General features: G+C 38.3%; 1 protein-coding gene across 1 annotated transcript in view; it reads right to left on the reverse strand.

The window, feature by feature from the left end:
* F5 (coagulation factor V) overlaps nucleotides 1-22,749 on the reverse strand; it is a 72,379-nt gene that overhangs the window by 29,762 nt on the left and 19,868 nt on the right. The window contains exons 4-12 of the mRNA XM_005539935.5: nucleotides 16,694-16,906; nucleotides 15,304-15,447; nucleotides 12,808-13,029; nucleotides 11,326-11,491; nucleotides 8,690-8,867; nucleotides 6,804-6,903; nucleotides 6,218-6,432; nucleotides 2,899-3,049; nucleotides 758-970 (exon numbers count right to left, since the gene is read on the reverse strand). Of these exons, the coding sequence (XP_005539992.3) occupies nucleotides 758-970; nucleotides 2,899-3,049; nucleotides 6,218-6,432; nucleotides 6,804-6,903; nucleotides 8,690-8,867; nucleotides 11,326-11,491; nucleotides 12,808-13,029; nucleotides 15,304-15,447; nucleotides 16,694-16,906 (1,602 nt within the window). The remainder of the gene's footprint in view (nucleotides 1-757; nucleotides 971-2,898; nucleotides 3,050-6,217; nucleotides 6,433-6,803; nucleotides 6,904-8,689; nucleotides 8,868-11,325; nucleotides 11,492-12,807; nucleotides 13,030-15,303; nucleotides 15,448-16,693; nucleotides 16,907-22,749) is intronic.

Here is a 22,749-nt window from a genome sequence, read left to right on the forward strand (position 1 = left end):
TCTTGTCTTAGAATTAGAGTTAAAGGGCTGACGATGAGCTCTATCCTCACAAATAAGAGACATTTAGATGTTTCTAAGTAATAATTCAGGGGGACAGTTCTGAATCTCTGAAATGGCATGCATTGCTGGCACATTAAAGATTTCTTGGTGAGTCTCTAATAGTTACCATTGTTGGTGTCTACTGAGTGCCAGGCACTTGGCACTTGGCACATATTACTATTTTAATGGTCAAAGTAACTCTGTGAGATGTGATTACACTGTTTTCCAGATAAATGATCTGTGGCTCAGTGAGGCCAAGTAACTTGTGTGAGGTTACACAGCTATTGAGCGGCAAATCACGACTTGCATTCCAGTCTGACAAACCCCAAAGCTGTTGCTGAAGCAGCTTCTAAGGCACTGTACCTGATGATTGAAGATGGCTGTCGCAAAAAACTGAAAAGGGCATTTTGATAAAAGAAATGCTCTTTTGTGGGCAAAATATTTATGCTTCTTCCTCAAAGTTATGCCTTATTTTTCTGCTGTTGTATATCTTCCTAATTTGCTCAGAGAAGGAAAAATATAACCTACACTAAAGAACTGGATCCATTTAAGTCATTAATTTCTCAAAGAGAAACCATGAGAAACATTGAAAGGAAAGTCTGCAGGGGATCAGGGAGATAAATAGAGGAGCACTGGTAGCCTGGAGAGCTGCAGCAGACCTTTATAGACCAGAAATTCAAAGCAAGCTTCCTCTCTGAGTGTCCAGGCTCTTACTCACCAACATTATCCATTGTGACCGTCACAGATTCTCCTCGCATGGGGAAGAGGGTCAAGGTGTCCTCATGCCTCTTTCCATAGATGAATGAGTGCCCAGTGAAGTGGATGGTCAAAATTTCATTCTGGGTCCCCACACTACAGAAGTGCCACTGGACAGTGTCATCAAAGCAGAATCCGAGAGTAGTTATGCTCTCGGGCACATAGCCATTGATAGCTGAAAGTGTAAAATCTGTTAAAATTCCAGGTCTATGCCAACGAAAGGGCATGTGTCTAATTATACCTAAGATAAATGTCTCCATGTTAATTTGGTTGTGTCAAAGCAGTGATTATCCAAGATAAGCTTTATCTAGTCTAACATGTGACTAGAAGATCAAACTCAGAATTTTCCAGTGAGAGATTATTCTCCTAAATTAGCCAAAGGAGAAATCTCAGGAAAAAGATAAAGCCTTCCATTTACATTGATTTAGTCATTCATTTGTCAAATGTATAGTAAACATTTTGTGCTCCATTCTCTGCCTTTAAAGATATTCTAATAATTCCACTTGGAGGAAAAGCATAATATAAGAAATTCATTTTTTGATGTACTAGTCATTGGGTAAGAAGTAATGTTCCAAAAAATAAAGCCCATTTAGCATATTTTATAGTTTTTATTGCTGTCTTATAATCTATATAGTATTCACAGTTTCCATTTGAGTATCCAGTTCATACATTTCCATAATTGTTAAAAGGGACACTGCTGTAGGCAATATTTCTATTTACTTACGTACTAAGCATAGTAAAAATCAAAGGTATGATTTCTATGAAGGCGGGGCTCATGTCTATTTTGATTACCACTCTTAGCCTTAGTACTAGTATAATGACTGGCATTAACAAATATTTAAATACCTACTTAAATCACTAAAGTGACTTTAATAATTTACATGATACATTATTAGTTTATACCTCATTCTAGATGTTTCTCTAAATCGTCTATAACTGCATTGTTCAATATGGTAGCCACTGGCTACAAGTGGCTATTGAGCACTTGAAATGTGGGTAGACTGGACTGAGATATGCTGTGAGTATAAGATACACATTGAATTTCAAAGACTTAGTAATGAAGTAAGTCTCATTAATTTTTATATTGATTACATGTTGAAATGATAATATTTAGGATATATTGAGTTAAGTAAAACATAATACTAAAATTAATGTCACCTATTTCTCTTTACTTTTTAATGTTGCTATCAGAAAATTTTAAATTTTCTGATACGTAGCTTCTACTGGACAGCACTGGTCTAGAACTATGACAGATTCACTGCCAAAAGGAACTTATGCAAAGAAAACTGAGAGTAATTTTCTGTTTGAATTATTTGACCTGGCACCTGTCGGCTCTGATAATCCCTAGCTGTCAGTCATCTGAAGCTATATGAACAGAACATGGAGAAATCATCCTCACATGTGTGATTACCTACTAGAGAAGGTGATTACCATGACTCTAGACTCTGAGGATCAGTAGGGGGGACTCTGGCTGTTGTGGAGAAGTTTACTTCCAGCTGGCTCAGTGACATTTCTCTCAGACGCCATGGCACTGCTTTTGGCTACTGAACTTTAGAACTGCGGCAAATGCCGGAAACCTCATTCAGGGAATTCCTTTTGTTCTGAATGTCTTACTGATCACTTTAAACTTCTTTGTACATTGCCTTTCCAAGACTCTTGGGTCCCTATACTCATTTTGCTCTACTCTAATGTGTCAGTTCATCTTTGAATTACTTGCCTTGTTTCCGTCCTGGCCATATATTCACCCTGAACTCAGTCTAGGATACTATTGACATGGCCTGTAACACCTTCCATTAGTCCTACCCCCTCACCCTGTTCCTCACCATTTAGAGTACGTCTGTGTACACACACACACACACACACGCACACGCTTGGAATAGAAGATCAAGTGCATTTCTAAGGATAGCAAGCCTTTGACCTCTTGCTTAAAAATGTTGCTATGATGTTACCCACGGATTTCATCACCAAGTCTTTGGACTGGAAGTGAGGATTGGAGATGCTCCTTAGCAAGTGGATTCTAATCCATGTCTCTGACTCTAGGCACAGTCATATTTCAACTACAGGAATGAAAAACTGATGAACAAAAATAGTACTTTGACTTACTGCTCATGATGTTTGATTCATAAAACTTGGGGTCATCACGTTTCACCTCATCAGGATTTTCACAAAACTTGTTGATGTTGTCCTCAAGGTACCAACTTTTGTTCTCATCAAACACAGCAAACACAGCCTGCTGTTCGATGTCTGCTGCCCTCTGGAGGACAAAACAGTATAGTACTGGTACAAGAACAGACACATAGACCAATGGAACAGAATAGAGAACTCAGAAATAAGGCTGCCCACCTACAACTATCTGATCCTTGACAAACGTGACAAAAACAAGCAATGGGAAAACGATTCTCTATTCCATAAATGGTTCTGGGAAAACTGGCTAGCCGTAGGCGGAAAATTTGGAACTGGACCCCTTCCTTACACCATATACAAAAATTAACTCATGATGGATTAAAGACTTAAATGTAGGCCTGGCGCGGTGGCTCATGCCTGTAATATCAGCACTTTGGGAGGCCAAGGTGGGTGGATCACCTGAGGTCAGGAGTTCAAGACCAGTCTGGTCAACATGGCAAAACCCATCTCTACTACCAAAAAAAAAAAAAAAAAAAAAAAAAATTAGCCAGGTATCGTGGCGTATGCCTGTAATCCCAGCTACTCGGGAGGCCGAGGCAGGAGAATCACCTGAACCTGGGAGGCAGAGGTTGCAATGAGCTGAGATTGTACCACTGCACTCCAGCCTGGGCAATAGAGCGAGACTCTGTCTCAAAAATAACAAAAACAAACAAACAAACAAACAACAACAAAACACTTAAACATAAAACCCCAAACTACAAAAACCCTGGAAGACAACCTAGACAATATTATTTGGGACACAGGCATGGGCAAAGCTTTCATGACGAACATGCCAAAAGCAATAGCAACAAAAGCAAAAATTGGCACATGGGATGTAATTGAAACAAAGAGCTCCTGCACAGCAAAATAAACTATCAAGAGAATAAACAGGCAACCTACAGAATGGCAGAAAATTTTTGCAAACTATGCATCTGGCAAAGGTCTAATATCTAGCATTTACAAGGAACTTAAATTTACAAGAAAAAAATAAACAGCCCCATTAAAAAGTAGGCAAAGGACATGAACAGACATTTTTCAAAAGAAGACATACATGCTGCCAAGGACTATATGAAAAAAACGCTCAACATCACTGATCATTAGAGAAATGCAAATCAAAACCACAATGAGATACCATCTCACACCAATAAGAATGGCTATAAATAAAAAGTCAAAAACTAACAGATGCTGGCAAAGTTGTGGAGAAAAAGGAACACTTATACACTCTTGGTGGGAGTGTAATTAGTTCAATCATTGTGGAAGACACCATGGTGAGTCCTCAAAGACCTAAAGTCAGAAATACCTTTGAACCCAGCAATTCCATTACTTGGTATGTACCCAAAGGAATATAAATCATTCTCTTATAAAGACGCATGCATACGTATGTTCATTTTAGCACTCTTCACAATAGCAAAGACATGAAATCCACCCAAATGCCTATCAATGATAGACTGGATGAAGAAAATGTGGTACATATACACCATGGAATACTATGTGACCACCAAAAAGAACAAGATTATGTCCTTTGCAGGGACATGGATGGAGCTGGAAGCCATTATCCTAAGCAGGCTAACACGAGAACAGAAAACCACATACTGCATGTTCTCACTTACAAGTGAGAGCTAAATGATGAGAACACATGGACACGTAGAAGGGAACAATACACACTGGGGCCTATCAGAGGACGGAGGATGGAAAGAGGGAGAGGATCAGGAAAAATAACCAATGGATACTAGGCTTAATACCTGGGTGATGAAATAATAAGTACAACAGACCTCCATGACACATGTTTACCCACGTAACAAACCTGCACATCCTGCACACGTACTCCTGAACTTAAAAGTAAAAAAAAAAAAAAAAAAAGTGCTGTATTCAGTCATTAATGTTCCAGCAAATTATCTACACCACTGAATTCTCAGAAACCAAAGTGACACAGTTCTTGGAACTACTGAAGCCATATAATTCAGGCATTTATGAGAGTCCATTGCATACACAGCACTTGTTAGAGTTAAAGGTAATATGCAAAAGCAAACAGAACAGATAAGAAAATTCAGAGATTAAAATATCCCAAAAGAGCCGGGCGCATTGGCTCACACCTGTAATCCCAGCACTTTGGGAGGCTGAGGCAGGTGGAACACCTTAGGTCAGGAGTTCGAGACCAGCCTAGCCAACATGGTGAAACCCTGTCTCTACTAAAATACAAAAATTACATGGTGGTGGTGGCGGGTGCCTGTAATCCCAGCTACTCAAGAGGCTGAGGCAGGAGAATCACTTGAACCCAGGAGGCAGAGGTTGCAGTGATCTAAAATGGTGCCACTGCTCTCCAGCCTGGGTGACAGAGTGAGACTCTGCCTCAAAAGAAAAAAAAAAAACAAATCCCAGAAGAAAAATTTCACTATGGCAGCTGAAAGTCTGTCTATCTCTGTAACTGCACACCTTTCAACATGAATGATTGACTGAATATGCTATGAGTGAGTGCAAAGGATAAAACAGAAGGTTGCAACAGCAAAGCCTTATGCTTCTACTGTTTCCTTTCCTAGTTCAATAAATCAGGATCTTCCATATGTCCAGAAATTCATTTTCTAGGCATATGTTTATCTTGTATGCCTTGAGATAAGACCTCTTTGGTTATAGTTTAGCATAATTGGGAATTTTAGTTTAATCACATGAGACTGTAATTCTTCAATGAAGACGAACTCAGAAATTCGGTATCTTTGTTCACATTCCCCTGTATACTTTAGTCTCAACAGAGATGGGCCATTATCTCGGTCGGATTTCACTAGTAACTATGTTTCTAAATGGTTGCTTTCAGAGAATCTCTCCTCTCTCTCCCTATTGCAGGTCTCTAAAAATAACAGAGACTGGTAAAGAGCTTTATACTTTTACCAGATGGTATCTCACTAAACCCCAAACAGACCTGTAACATTTTTAGGAGGGGTATCAACCCATTTGATAAAAGGAAGAAATTAGGAGAGGCTAATCAACTTGTTCAACACATCCAATATCAACAGACCTGGAATTTGAAACTAAGACAAAACATGTTATCACACTCTAGACTTGCCTTCTGCAGTGATGGTACTGATAAAAATAGACAAGACAAAAAAAAAAAGAATAAATGTTATCACACTGGTGCTAAAAAGGACTACTTGACAATTACTGTTCTCTTGAAGGAAAAGCCCCATTATTTAGCCGGGAGACCTAACACGTTCTAGCCAGAAGAAATTCCCAGAATTTCTGAAAGGTTACTTCAAGGACAAAATACCTGTATTCCTCGCCTGTCCAGGGATCTGCTCTTACAGATTAAAAGTAGTCCTATTAGCCCAGAGGCGATGTCTCTCATGATGTCCACGTCACTGTAGTATGGTCTTGTTAAGCACTGGGCATCGTTTTCTGTGGGTTCATCGAACTCCAAGATGTTCCACTTATAAGTATAGGTTTCCCCTGGTTGAACTGCTCTGATCATGGTGTTGTTCCTGCCTGAAAGAAAATACATTCAAAATTGTTTTCATTTGCAAAGTTATTTCATGATAATAAATAAATAAACAAGCTTTTGTTAGAACCAATTAATATTGCAAAAGGAATTCTTTAAATATTCTACTTGGAACCCGGATAGCATGGAGCCATTAGATACTGTTCCACTAGAGGCCACTATGACACTAACAAAAGACACCATATTTTGTTACCACTAGGAGACAAACTCCTAGGGTTTGGCTGTGATTTTTAGGATACTCCTACACGTATACTACCTGACTGCAGCAGTGACACCACTGGGCAAGGAGAATAGCAGGAAAACGTGGCGGCCTCTCAGAAGTCACCAGTTGGATTCAGTAGAAGTGAAAGATTCAAACCTGAGGTGAAAGTAGAGTTGACTTCATCTTCATAAGGTGAGAAGGTCACTCCATGAGGGTAAATGCTATAGGGGCGGCTGGCCATATTTTTGAACACGATCTACAAAGTCAAATCAAATTTATTCTAGGATTTCAGGTTGATCATGACAAATAATATAAGATACTAGCTTTGCATCTTCACCTTTTGGATAGTGTGTGTGTACACATGTGTACACACAGTGGGAAAATTAGATCTGTTTATCTGATCAGTAATCTCCCCGCATCACTTGGGAGGAGCATTGGAGAGAGTGTTTCACTCATACACGAAGGTGGAAAATGGAAAGAGAAGTCTGACTTTAGAGGATTCGTTAGGAGAAGTAAAGTTTTCCTCACAGTATAACTGTCTCCAAGCAAGTCCTCCTTCCCCTGCCCTTCTCTCTCCAGCTTGGGTCACATCTCATTTTGAATCTGCTTCTCATCTCTAGACCATGATCCCCTTCCCCTGCCTGGTAGATTTTTTTAGGACACTGTCTTTGAAGTCATCTTCTCAGCTAGGTGCAGTGGCTCAAACCTGTAACCCCAGCACTTTGGGAAGCTGAAGCAGGTGGATCACTTGAGCTCAGGAGTTCAAGTCCAGCCTGCGCAACATGGTGAAACCTCATCTCTACAAAAAAAATACAAAAATTAGCCAGGCGTTGGGGCATGTGCCTGTAGTCCCAGCTACTTGAGAGGCTGAGGTGGGAGAATCGCCTGAGCCCAGGAAGTGGAGGTTGCAGTGAGCCATGACCACACCACTGCACTCCAGCCTGGGTGACAGAGTAAGACCCTTAGGAGGGAAAGAAGCCACCTTCTTGAGAGGCACAAACAAATAGCCGGATCCTGAACTTTTAATAAGGTATGTCTACACTTGCTGAGAGCACATAAAAGGGACCTGAAATGGAAGAAGGGAAAGAGGCATGGAGGAAAAAACTGCTTTTGTCCTTTGGCTATTTTAAATGAACAGAATAGACCTTGTCAGGTGCATAAAGCACACAGGAGTCCTAGTTAGGCTCTTTAATCTGCAAAAGAGAACCTTAATCTTAAGTCTTCTATTTGGTTGATTGTCAAAGCCTTTGGATCATCCTTTGTCTGCAGATTATCTGCATTCTAGGATTTTGTCAAAGATTGCAGCCTTTAATTCTCTGCTGTCCAATTCTTATCTATCTTGGTGAAGTGACGTGACATTTAAGGAGAATTGTCTGAGGAAAACTCCATGCTCTCGATACATGCAGTTTACCTTCACTAGAGAGCTGCATACCTGGACTATACTAAAAAATGTCTGAGTAACAATTGTTTCGATTCAATTGTGTTTACTATTATATCTTAGCTATAATGAGAAACATTTTTAATGCAACTTTTAATGTATTATGCTGGTTATAAGAATTTTATCAAGGATGCCATCTACTGTATCACTCAGCACTCTCTTTTGTAGAACTCATTAAAGAAGTTCCTCTTAGATCTCAATATCAGGATAAATGGTACTTTCTTTTCGTAGATGATGTAAACTTCACCCTGACATATTTCCTTTTTTATACTGTCTGCCATAAAGCTTAGGACAAAATTTGAAGACAGCCTTACAGGGTCACATGGTATCTACTTATCTGTGGCTTTATTTTCTTTGTCCCCAGATTCTATCCCAGTTACATAGACTCTTTGTTTTATGCCTTTATAATTTGAGAAACTGTCTCAGATCCTTTGTATTATTGAGTAGGCTGTAAAGAAATGCAAATACTAAATAAAAACTAAAAGTTGCATTTGAATTTAAAATTATATGAGCACCTTTTTGTTTTAAAATTAAAAAACAACCAGGTACTCCACAATAATTTACTATTTAATTTCTCCCATGAATCTGCATTTGTGTTACTTACTTTGAGTGTGTCTCTGACCTGGGCTCTGATAATAGGACCCAAAATCCCATCTTCTTTCATATTGGGATTCACTGTACGTTTGGTGAAGGACTCATCTTCGTACTGTGTGTACATAACTTTCTTATAAAGTTTTCCAATTTGGTTTGAGAAATTATCCAAATGCTGGGACCTGTATTTTCTTAAAGCGAAATAAAAATTAAAACAAAAATTAAACCACTTTCTCGAATAGAGATCTCGGTAGGATGGAGAAACCCTCGTGCTTAGATGTTCTGCTCTTACATTAGCTAAAATGCTAGTTCTCTAAAAATTTCTTAGTGTAGCTTGCAAAGTCCTGATGTTTTCTGTCTAGTTGGAAAACTGGAAACTTCTGAGTTGTCTCCTGCATCACTGATAAAAATCATAGGTAACTGGTTAGAAGCAGCTACTTAGAGCTTCCTGTCATTCTCATTACTACAGCAGACCTTTGATATCTCTGGGAAAAGGCCTATACTGGCTGGAAGAAATACTAGGAATTTTTCTAAAGTCTCTCCTATCACTTATTTTATGATAGCCTTTTTGGTTTTAAAGGTATTTCTTAAACCCTAAAGGCACCTTCCCACCCCAAGAAACATTTACTAGCATTGTTAATCATAGTTTTGTGCTATTGGGCTATCTCTTCCACCATCTAGCCAATCCTTGGAGATGACTGAAAAGCAACCTCCTTCACCCGTCTTTTGTAGCTACTGGGATAAATACTTTGGGAGCAGCAACGTGAACCACTTTTCCCCTGCCAACTGTATTGCCTTAGTTTGCAAAAGCAACTACATGCGGCCAAAAAGCATATTTTAAAAAGCTCAACATCAGTGATCATTAGAGAAATGCAAATCAAAACCACAATGCGGCCGGGCGCGGTGGCTCACGCTTTAATCCCAGCACTTTGGGAGGCCAAGGCGGGCGGATCACGAGGTCAGGAGATCCAGATCATCCTGGCTAACATGGTGAAACCCCGTCTCTACTAAAAATACAAAAAATTAGCCGGGCCTGGTGGCGGGCACCTGTAGTCCCAGCTACTCGGGAGGGTGAGGAAGGAGAATGGTGTGAACCTGGGAGGCGGAGTCTGCAGTGAGCCGAGATGGCGCCACTGCACTCCAGCCTGGGCGGCAGAGTGAGACTCCGTCTCAAACAAAACAAACAAACAAAAAAACCCACAATGAGATGCCATCTCATGACAGTCAGAATGGCGATGGTTGAAAAGTCAAGAAACAACAGATGCCGGCAAGGTTATGGAGAAAAAGGAACACTTATACACTCTTGGTGGAATGTAAATTAATCCAACCATTGTGGAAGACAGTATGGCAGTTCCTCAAAGACCTAAAGTCAGAAATATCATTTAACCCAGCAATCCTTTAAGATAGAGTATCATTTTATGAATTTATTTTGCCCAGTGGAAAGCACTGACTGTTGCCAAACACTCCTGGATTTCTATCTCAGTTCTGGCACCAATTCTATAATCTTGGCCAAATTTTTTTTGGTTCTTTTTCCTAGTTTAATTCTTTTTAATAGAAAACACATTCACATAATTTTTATTACAGTGAAAACTCTCACTTTTCTCTGATAACCCTCAATGGACCTCCCTACCCTCCCTGAATTTTCTACGTAGGCACATATTAATTTTATGTGTATAATTCCAGAATACTTTTATGTACACATATGCAAATATGTCTTAAAATAAGAAAATATAAATATTCTTATCCCTTTCACTCCTTTAACAAAAGGCAGTTATATATACACGCTATACTACATCCTGGCTTTGTAATTTAATAACATAGCTTGGAGAACTTTTTTTGTTAGGACATAGAGAGTGTTTGCATCCTGTTTTTTGATGCCTAGTATTCCATTGTATGAATGTATCATAATTTATTAAACTAATTTCCTACTGATGGACATTTTGAGTTGTTTCCAGTCTTACTACTACTAACATTGCAACAGTGAATATGTTGTACATACATCATTTCACCTGTGAACAAGTATATCTGTATAGTTAGATTTCCAGAGTGAGACAGCTGAGTCAAAGGGAATATGCATTTAGAATTTTGATACATATTGCCAAGTTATTCTGCAGAATCCCTTTACCAATTTAATCTTCCACCAGCAATATATGATTGTTCTTATTTCTCACAGCCTTGTCAACAGATGATGTCATCTGGACTTGTGAATCTGATAGATAAAAGTAGTATTCTCATGAAGTTTAATTTGCATTTCTCTTATTATGAGTGAATTTGAATAGCTTTTCAAGGGTTTAAGCACTATTTGAATGTCCAAATCTCTTAATCTCTCTGACCCATTTCGTCATCTATAAAAAGAAATAAGAGCAGTGTCTAGTTTGTAGAGTTGAAGTGAAGCTCTCAGAAGGGGATAATATAGTACTTGGCAATGGCGAGCACTCAGCAAGAGGTGGCTGCTGTTGTTATTAGGCTGAATTTCTTTGGTGATTTGGGAGTAACTGAAGATTAATCTTTACAAAAAGAGTTGAATAGAAACCAATACATGTGCCCCCTTGAGAGCTGTCAACTTACAACATTTCATCCCCAAACATCTAGGACCCTATGGAATGTATCTTGAACCTTTGCCCAATGGTATGAACCCCAACAACTCACTTGTCCATATTCGCTGGTATTACAGGTGCATAGTCCCAAATGACTTCCTCTGCAGCAATGAAGTATTCCCACCTTTTCATGTGCCGCCTCTGCTCACGAGTTATTTTCTTAGGATTCCTGGTTTTCTTTGGGCAGTTTTTAATGTCAATGTAAGCCTGCATCCCAGCTGAGTTAGGGCAGAAAGAGAACGAAATAACTCGAGAGAAGAAATTATGGTTGATGGAAATACATATCCTTTAAATCAACTTGTATAAGGTTTATATTAATATAATAACAGTGAACGTAATGCTCAGGCAACTTTTGAACATTTTAGTTTGGAACTCTTTCAGTGGCATCCAGAAAAGGCAAGACTTTTAAAAGGGGGAAAAGGAGGAGGGGTTAGGGATAAAACATGGAAAGGTTCCCTTGATTTCTTCTCGAGCTGGCAAATTTCTTATAATTTTTAACTTCTTAAAATCCTATGAATTATGTCTTGTTAAATTCTCATTTTTTCTGTCATCTGTCCCTTAATCTGTAAAATGAAGATAGCACCAGTACTTAATCAAATTGTTGTTAAATATTAAATATTAATAACAATACATAACACACTTATCTTCAACAAAGAAACAACAGTTTCATTGTTGTTTTAATATTGTTGGGAACTCTGTCTTCCACGGATGTCGTGATGGTTTTATTATTTTGAATATAATTTTGACTACTGCGTGTGAAAAGAAACAGAAATGATCTCATGAAGTATCTCTTCCTTATGTATGTTTCTTATACATTATTTTGGTAACAAAATGATTTCCTATAGTGATATCATCTCCTTAGATTTTAGTCTCTGTTTATATGAACCTTCCTCTCAACAGTTTTAAAGCAAAAATGTGTAGTAGAACAATCCATTATTCTGTTTCCACGATACCACATAACCTGGGTTGATTTATTTTCCCACTTGAATTCACCGGTGTTCTTTGGAGCTTACCCCTCAGCTGTTTATATGCCGTGTATGATCCATTCAACACACATTCATTGAGTTCCTCTCCATGCTAGACTTTGTGTTCATCCCACTGTAAAGGTTAATGTTTTCATGCTAACCTTTTACACTTTCTACAACTTAGTGCTTCTGTAAATTTGCAGTTTATCTTGTGCTAGCATCTAGGTCTTTTTCTCTGGCTGCATATGAAGTAACCCCAAGAAAGAATATCTTTATGTATGCTTTTGTTTCCTTCCTCTTTTCTTCTTTCGAGGAAGTTAGAGACCTCTTCAGCTTTTGTTTAATTTAAAAAAAAAAAAAAAAAAAAACTTTGTCAATTCCTTCACTTTCTCCATCCCCAAACAGCGAGTTATAAATCTAAGAGCAAAGTATCTAAATTTGGTTGTTAGGAACCAAAGCAAGTTTTTCTGGGGTGCAGGTGGCTTGCAAGGGCAAGGAGAAAGAGAGAGTTAGTGCTGGGAAGAAAGCATTCTGCATTCAGAAGCAAGACCGTCAGGAGAGTTTCTTGCCTTGCAAATGTTTTGGGGTGAGAGAAGATATGATCCACTTTCCCTCTGGGCCCACGGTCATATTTGCGGTAGTGGATGTAGCACTGACAAGGGTGATGGCTGAGACCTTATGATGGTTCTGCTCCAGGACCTGGCCATTGAAATGAATGGAGAACAATTCTGGCCCCGAGCTCATTCCCAGCAGATGCCAGCTGATGTGGTCATGGGCACAAACTGTTATATCTGAGAGAGAGGGAGAGACACAGGCCAAAATAAGCATTCAGTCAAGTATTCTGTGATCAAACATTCACTCACCAAATGTATTGAGCACCTGCTGTGTGTCAGGCATTGAATAAAGCTTCAAGGGAACAGACACTCCAGTTGTAGTTTGTGCCCTGCAAAAGCAGACATCTGAGTGACCAGCAAACAAGCAGTCACAACTCATTGTGATAAATGGCATTATACAGGTAACAACAGAGCCTAGAGATGGTGAGTGTTAACTCAGAAACACAGGGATTGCTAAAGGATTAGGCCAAGAAGGTAACCGACTGTCCTGCTCTGAGGGATTTCTCAAGGTTTAGGACTTTCACTATTAGAACTGGTAAAAAGTCCATGGCAAATGGAATGTTTGGTCACCCCAATCTGATCTCGGCTGGAGGGAGTCAAATCACCGGAACCTCCAATAGGGCTGAGTTCAAGCACTTAATCCTCTCAGCTCTCTAGCTCTAGTGGTCAAAGCTCTGCCAAAGGGAAGAAGATGTGAAGATGATGTGAGGATTTTCAATTGTAATTTTTATTCACTTTTTGATTGTTTTAATGACAAGTCAACAAAATCACTTTGTGGGTTGCATACTCTCCTTAAAATGCAGTGTAAAAGTCTTCCTTATGTTGGGCCATTGGGAGCTTTTCATGGAAGGAGTAATGATAACTGAATATAAAAACTTAGTTTTGCTCCTTCTTTGCTCCTACAGTCACTGGGGAAATGCTCATTTGCTCTGTGGGGAGACTCCATCCTTGGCTTTTAGGTTTCTGTTTTACATCTCAGATACATAATTACTAGATACTAGAAATCAGGGCTGAGAATCAGTTCCTCACCCACACAAAGGCTTGTCTTTTTTAGGAGACCATTGCAACAAAGCTGGGATTCCTTGCATCACTAGGAGGCTTTGGTAGAAGCATTTATCCATGCCAAATAAATGCTCATATTGAGTTCAGCAATTAACATATCTGTGTTAGCATTTATCATATGTATTCAATTTATTCTGCTTTATAAGGCAGAGGGTTTTACAAATGTTTACTATTCTTAGTTTCTACTGATGGTCTTTCCCTACCCTGTCCCATTTACCCCCAATTATTCTTTTGGGAACTATAAATTCATAAACTCTAAGCTCAGATCAATTTATTTTTATTTTTGTGCATATGGTTTTGCTTTTTTTGGCATCCTTATACTTACACAGATTGTTCACTCGGCCAGGAAATAAATATTAGGATAAATAGTTAGTCCACTTTTGTAAGTAAGCACATTGAGACAGCTAATTATCCAGGGCCACAGAAGGTAGAGAAGCGAGTGAGGTCTGAACTCAGATTATCTAAGGTCGAGGTCAGTTAACTAAGCTTCAGTTTTTACAAGCTCCTAGTATTGGAACTCAGGATCAACACTGAGAGTCATATGAGTATATTTTCAGAAAACCAAGTGGAAAATGTAGTCAAATGAAATAGAATACAATTTAAAAACACTACCCAGATCTCAACTCTTAACAATATTTATGTTTTAGTAAGTGAAGCCATTTGTGATTTTTAGATGGCATTACAGAATAACCTCTAAGAAGTTTAGTGTTTTGAAATATGGTTTATTTAGTAAAGCGGCATTATAATTTTTTAATGTTTTTCCCTCAGGCTAGTATCATATACCCTGGATCTTTAGTTGTAGGTCAGTTCTACCAGAGAGAAATAGAAGATATGTGGTCTAAGAGGGAGTCAGTTATTTTTTCTCTTAATGATTGCTATGATTTTGCCTTCTCATAAGAGCCCAAATGCAAATGGAAAGAGAAAATATTCTAGACGCCATTGAATATTACTCTTCTGTCGCCTTTTGAAATGCTGGTCTTTTTTGTGTGTGTGTGTTGGGGATTGCTCCTAATCTGTTCATCTTTACTGCAATCTTCCTGCTGACCTTTCCTGCTAGGGCTTGTCCCTGAAGGACATACATAGCAGGAACTGCAGAACTCGGAGAGAGAGACTGAGCTGATACCCTGAAGGTCTTTTTCAAAGTGCAGGCCAAGGTGAAACCTATTCAGGTCACTATACCTAACAAGGCTGCACATTTCTTCTCTAGCTTCTAATTTGTCTCTTCTGTTTCCTGTTTTTAAAAGACAGATGAGAAAATATTTCCCTCTTGATAGGGAGTTGCAAAACAGTGAGTATGGTCAACTTCTCTAGTGCTTTGAAGAAAACAACAGGACTGAAAAATTACTAATGATTTTACTGTTGTTCAATGGTGCACAGCCCTCGTGTTACCTGGCATTGTCCCATTCACGTATCCATTGACTGTGTACATTAGGGATGATGACTGGCTCCAGCTCTTGCTTTCATCAAACACAGCAAACAGTAGCACGATTTGCTTGTCAAACGTCTTCTGTTTCCCATCCTCAGTTAGGATCCCTGTAAAAGGAAAGACATGTTTTCAGTAGCACTGCAGACAGAACACTCTCATTAGCTTTCCTGGATAGCAAAGAGTTTAGGGCAAGCGATCAACCATAATGACAGCAACTTGAAGAAATTCTTACTTTTTAAAATAGCATATTAAGTAATAGTGGTTCTAGGGTTATTAAAAATCTGGTGCCACACTGTCTTCTCTGACACCTTGTTGCTTTGGGGAACAGGCTTTATTTCGTCCAGCTTGGGAAGAAAACATTTGATGACTCTCAAGACTCTCTGCAAGTGTCCATTTCCTCCAGTCTCAACAGAACAGTATATAGATACGTTAGCTCAGTTGGTAAAAGCACCATGCCCCAAGTTTAATGCTGTCATCTTGTTTGTATATGAAAGGGGGCATTCGATAACTGGTTGGAAGTATCAGCGTTAATCCATTCTCACTATGAGAAAAACATGCTGCTGATGGTAAAATGAAAGAAGAGTCTTTCGTAAGTCTTAAGGTTTTTTTCAGTACCATCACAGTATCTTATATATACTAGGAAATGAAAAACAAGTATTTGTATAATGAGTAAATACATTGGGAAGCTATGGAGGTGTGGTCTGAGTGTAGGTATAGGCAGATGGTGAGTCCATCACGTTGTTTCCCGTGCTGTGGCTCGCTGTGGTTGTTTGCTTGTTTTAATGAAAGATGGGCTGGATTCTCATGGGATAAAATGAAAATCCAATCTTGCTCCTAAGAAGCCCAGCCAATAAAAGTTCTTGTAGTCACTTGAGTGTGTTTGAAACCTACCACTCAAAGTGTTCAACTTGTTTGTAAGAAAGGAAGCTGGCATTTAACATGTTTATAGAACAAATTACCAGCCCAAATTTTGGATATGTCAAATATGTTAGCCAATATTCTTTCCAAGAGCTCTTTCAGCAGAGTATAGGCTGCTGTATACTTTCTAAAAGACTTTGGCCTTGAGGTAAATGTTACAGATCATACAAGCATGACATCAGAAAACACTCTCAAACAGGAATTTGCTTGGGAGAATCTTAAGGACTGAGATGAAGGAGAAATGAGAAGAAACAGAGGTGGATCCACACCCTGAAATAGCAGGTATTTTTTTCTCTTGTCAAACAATGATCCGTGCCCTCTTCCTCTGCTTGATGTACATGAAGTTACCGAGATGTTCCCAAGCTTTGTCCCATGACAGAACTCCTGACCATTCCAACATTTGGTTGTTGAAACTTTTGGTGGGAGTGTTCTTACCTTTTTTACAGATAAGCAGGGGCCCAATCAGTCCAGAGTTGAAATCCTCGATTAGATTTTCATGGGAGTAATAGATGTGTGTGAGGCATGGAGGGTCATCATGGGTGGGCCCGCTGTCCTCACTGATACTCCATTCATAGGTGTATTCTCGGCCTGGAGCCACAGCATCATCCATCTTCTCCACAGGGAATGTGTGGTCAAGGTAAGAAGCACCTGGAGGAGTAAGAGCCATCAAGACATGTGGGCAGTTTCTGAGGATTGCATTTTCACCACTCTCAAATCTGGGGATAGCTAAGATGAGCACTCTGGAGATGCATATGTCCTTCAATAGTGAACTTTTATTATTTGGAAAGATTCACGTATGCCCATTTCTATGCTCATGTAGTTACAAAGGCTTTGCTACCATGGTGATCTTAAGAATAACAAATGTTATTTGTAAATTAAAGTTAAGCAAGTTAATTTTCCAGGGTACCTGAACAATTATTATTTAAATATTATCAGAGAATTGAATCACCTTTGATCAGTAAAACATCTCAGAATATAAGAATGGGTGATATCTTCTTTGTGGTGTTTAACAAGACATACTTAGCCTATTAACATGAGATGGGAGGATAGTCAGAGTTGTTTATATATTGTTTTGTTTTGTTATTTCAGATCTTCTTTCCGACTGCTGTGACCCTCAGCTCTGTTTTATCTCTTTATTTCATCTTAGCTATCTGATTATCTCAATTTTTTCCCCCGAGCCACAGCGTCTAACTCCCATATGCAGACTCGTTGTTTGTATGAATATGAAATGTGTCCATCCTCTGAAACTTACAAGTCTTACTTTGTACTTTGTGCCCCCAAAGACCCATCATTAACACCTCCATGTATACTGGACTTTCCCTACTGATAGGAGTGGGAGAGGATGAAGAAATTGGTCTTCCTTACTGAAGACAGGGAACTGAGATGCTCAATATTAAAAGAAGTGTAGAGGGTTGAGTGAGGTTTTCAATAATAAAACGGAGCAAGTGAGGTCAGGAAGGAGAGAGGTGAGTGCCATAGATCACCAAGTGGAATGGACAGTTTCCTCTGCCTGAGGAATTCCTCATTTAATTAGGTGAAAGATTCCCTATCATCAGCTGGTGCCAGAATTTCTCTTTGGGATACAGTTATTTTTGTTTGGTACAATAACTTGATAAATTCTTTGAAGGAAGAAGGTGAGAACATCAGTGTGGATATAGGCAGACAACAAGGATCTGGGGAAAAAAAACAAACAAAAAACACCTGAAATGTTTTACATGATGGCGTAAAAGGCCAATAAAAACTACTCTTACTGAAGCAACTATAATTTTTAAAAACTGAAATGATTAATCCTTTCCTCGCCTTCCCTCCCCTTCCTTTCTCTTCCCTTTCTTTTCTTTTTACTTTCCTAGTTTCTTTTCTTTTCTCCTTTCTTCCTTTCTTTGTCTTCTTCCTTCCCTCTTCCCCATTCTCCTTCCCTCTTTTCTTCCTTTCATTATCTTTATTGAGGTATAATTTGCATATAATAACATTTACCAGTTTTAAGTATAATATTTGCTGAGCTTTGATTTAAAAAATTACACAGTCTTATAGCTATAGTCCCAATCAAGATAGAGAAGAGTTCCATCATTCCAAAACATTTCCTCATGCCATTTGTAGCCAATGCCCTCCGGGCCCAGACAACCACTAATCTGCTTTATTTCACCGTGATTTGGCTTTTCTGTAATGTCATATCAATGGAATCATCGTTATATACCCTTTTGTGTTGGATTAGTGTTAACTGGTATGGTATATAATTTTCTATCCTTTATTTGTTACCTATCTTTGTCTCTCTCATTTAAAGTGGATTTCTTAAATTCTGCATACTGTTCAGCATTCCTTTTTATTTAATCTTATTTGTTTCTTACTTGTAGTGTTCTTTCCATTTGCTTTTAATGTAATTGATTATATAGTTGGATTTAATGTATTTTCTATTTGTCTACCTGGTCTTTATTCCTTTTCCCCTTCCTTTCTATTTTCTTTTGGATTGAGTATATTTAATGATGTTTAGTCTCCATTGTTGACTTATTAGCTTTGTTTTCTTAGTGCTGCCCTTCAGTTTACAACATATAATACATTTTTAACTTGTTACAGACTTCCTTCAAATAATATTATACTATTTCACTTGTAAGAACTTTGCAATACTATATTTCCATTTCTTCCCTCCTATCCTTTGTGCTATTGTCATACATTTTATTTATATATACATAATATGCCCCACAATTAATTGTTACTATTTTTGCTTTAACATTTAGATAATCAATTGCCTTTTTAATAGATTAAAATGAGAAAAAAATTTCTCTATGTTTATCAACTTCTGGAACTTTTCATTCCTTCTTATGAATCTAAATGTCTCTCTGATATAATATTTCTTCTATCTAAAGGAGTTCCTTTAGCATTTTTTTTCAGCTGTACTAGTGAGAAATTATTTCTGCATTTGTATGTCTAAAGCGCTCTTCATTTTGCTTTCATGTTAAAAAGGTTTTTTTTGCTTGGTATAGAATACTAAATAGACAGATTCCCCTATCCTCCACCCTCCCAACACTTTAAAGATGTCCCTAATTGTCTTCTGGTTTGCATAGTTTCTAATGATAAGTCTGCTATCATTTCTTCATTTTGTTCCCCTGTATATGATGTGTCTTTTTATCCCTCACTGCTTCTAATATTTTCTCTTTATCACTGGTTTCCAGCAACTTGATTGTGATGTGGCTTGATGTGGTTTTCTTCATGTTCCTTCTTAGTTTTGTCAAACCTCTTGAATCTGTTGGTTTGTAGTTTTCATTACATTTGGGCAGTTTTCAGTCATTATTTCTTCAAATACTTTTTCTGTTCCTGCTACTTCTGAGATCCAATTACACATATGTTAGATCACTTGATATGGTCCCACAGTTCACTGATGCTCTGTTCACTTTCTTCAGCCTTTTTACTCTCCGTATTTAATTTTGCACATTTTCTATTGCGATGTGTTAATATTTTCTACCATTTCCTTTCACAGTGTCTAATGTGCTATTAATTTCATTCAGTGTTTGTTGTATTAGTGTTGTCCTTCAGTTTACAATATATAATTTTTTATCCTTTATTTTTTACCTTTATTTTCTATCCTTTATTGTTTTACTTTTCATGTCAGCAATTGTATTCATCTACAGAAGTTCTGTGTATGCATATTTATATTCTCTATCTCTTCATCATGCTCATGCTTTTCTCTGTTTTCTGGAACATATTGGGAAGATTTATGATAGCTGTCCTACTGTCTCTGCCTGCTGCTTCTATTTTCTCTTTCACTTCTAAATCTGTTTTTTCTTGGTTATGAGTCATCTCTTTCTGCTTCTTCTAATACTTGTTTATTTTTATTAACATTGTGAATTTACATTGTTGTTTGTTGCATTCTTGTTAACTAGTATTGAGTTTTATTCACAGTTAAGATACTTGAAATCAACTTGATTCTTTCAAATCTTAGTTTTTATTCCGTTGCCTCCTCAGCAGCCTGCAGTCTAATTTTATCCACCTACTCTTTCTAAATCCTTCTGAGAATTCTATCCACTGCTCATTTATTAGGAAGTCTTTCTGTGTTTGATGGTAGGAACATAAATGGTTACTGGCCCTGCGTAAGGTCCAGGGACTGTTCCAACTGTTCCTTTCAAATGACATTTTTCTTACCCTCAGTACTTTCCTCACATATATGTGCAGATCAGTATTCAACTTGACAAAACCTCTCTGTAGATTCTCAAGAGCTCTTTCTTTGTGATTATACTGTCCTCTCCAGGACTCTGCCCTACAAATCACAAATTCAGTCACTTAGGCTTCTCTGAAGTCCAAACTCTGTTTCCTCACCCATAGAGACTCTATCTGGGTTCTCCCTGCTTGTGCTGTTCCCTGGAAACTCTCTTCAGGCAGTAAGCTTAGGCACTCATAGGGCACACCTGGTTTGTTATTCTTCTTTCACTGTCTTGAGTTGTCTGTCATTTGATGTCTGAAAACTTCTGTTTTATATGTTTTGTCTGCCTGTCTAGTTGGTAAGAAACTCTGGTTCCTTATGTTCAGAAGCCAAAGTCTGAGATGCTAAATTTCCATATAAAATATTTTTTACATTTCAGCAATGTCAGCTTCTCTTCTTTAACTGTACCTTTCCCCATCCCAACTGTGGAAAATCTATTCCACTCAAAACACTTTGCATGAGTTTTCATGGCATCAGCATATGTTTGGATTCTCCAGGTGGGAGTGGAAAATAAGGCACATCCATTCATTAGCAATGAAGGATTCAGGTACTACAGTGATGTGCAATGTACCTCATGAGGTTCTGAGCATGGAAACCATAAGTTGAGTAGGTATATCTAGATTTACTTCTTGCATAAAGTCTTTAATGTGGACCACAAGTCCATGTATGATTTACCTCTACTTCTCTCTTCAGTCTTATCATATGTCTTTTCCCTTGTTAACTGTGGGCTCCTTGTCCCCTGGGTCCCCTGTCAGTTCCCCAGACATCCAACTTCTATCCTACCTCAGGGTCTTTGCAGATGCCATTCCCTGTGCCTAGAATGCTCTTCCTCCCTTCTTCCTTTTGATAAATATGTGTTCATCCTTCAGACGTCACCTTGAATATCAGTTCACTTCTACCTTTATCTCCAATTCTGATACACATTATTTTCCTTCTACAGCACTCATCACAATTTGTAATTAAATGCCTGTGAGATTACATGACTAATTCCATTTTCTTCTACTAGATCATAAGTATTTGTGTCCTGCACATTTTGGTCACTCAAGTGTGAGCTCCTCAAGGAAAACTGCTGGATTGTATTTATCTTAGTGTCTCTGGTACCTTCCATAGGTACCTGGAGGAGCATGGAACATGAACATGAAGAAGATGCTCAGTGAATATTTATTAAACTTCTAAAATGTAAGGTCCTATGAGCTAGAGCCTAGGTCAACAAGTCAAAGCTCATGGCTGTGTGTTGTTAGGATTGCATAATGTTAAAATAGATTAAATGCCAACATTTAAAATCTGGAGTAATTATGTAAGAATCTGGTTTCTCTCTAAAAAACAAAAACCTGGAGATCTGGTTAACAACAGGACCAAACTCCTGCACAGAATTTGGTTGGACCTGGATCTTAGCTGCCCTCTTCTGCTTTCTGATTATCAGTCCTTACTGGACCAATTTTGTTCTCTGAACTACTCATCTGGCTACTATAGGCAGCTGAGTTTGTGAACTTTGTGCTAGCGTAAAATGGACTTTGTTGTGTCTTCCCCCAACACACCCAGAAGCATAGCTTGACACTAATAACTAATATTTACTATAGGCTGTACTTTCACTTTGGTAATAAAACTGTCAAGAGCTGAGAAATGATAAAAGCTTAAGTCACTTCCTGTAAGTTATAACATAATTCTAGTCTATAAAAGAAAAAATGTTTATGGAGAAAGTCTCCACTGATAAGCAGGAAGCATTATCTGTGAAAGATTACAAAAGAGCTTTGATAGCAAAACACAAACAGGACTGATAAGGAGAGTTGCCCTCTCAGGTCAGACCTTGTGTATTAACTGAAATTAGGATGGCTAGTTGATGAGTTGCACTATCTATCTTGAATCAAGCATGACAGCCCTTCTTCAATGCTTCTTGCTACATGGCCTCATAAAGTTGAAAAATGTTTCTGGACAGGCAGCTTCCACTGTTTTAAATGGTTAAAACATCACAGGGTGTTTCTATAGTAGAAAATTATATTCTTTCCACTGCTTTCACAAGCTCCCCTAAGGACAAAGCATTATATTCTTTGCAGGGTGGGAGATAACTTTTGAAGTTCTTCCTCCCTTTCTTCTTCAGGGTAAATGTGTGCTTATTCTTCAGATGTCAGATCAGATATCATCTTACAGCCTTCTTGATCTCTGATTGTGATACATGTTTGTTTGTTGTTGGTTTTTTAACAGCACTCATCGCCATTTGAACTTCAGTATTTGTGAGATTATATGGTTAATGATACTTTCTCCTGCTAGATAGTGGGAGAAAGCACTGGAACTTTAGGGT

Source organism: Macaca fascicularis, chromosome 1 (assembly GCF_037993035.2).
Source record: "Macaca fascicularis isolate 582-1 chromosome 1, T2T-MFA8v1.1".
In the NCBI taxonomy this organism is placed as follows: domain Eukaryota; kingdom Metazoa; phylum Chordata; class Mammalia; order Primates; family Cercopithecidae; genus Macaca; species Macaca fascicularis.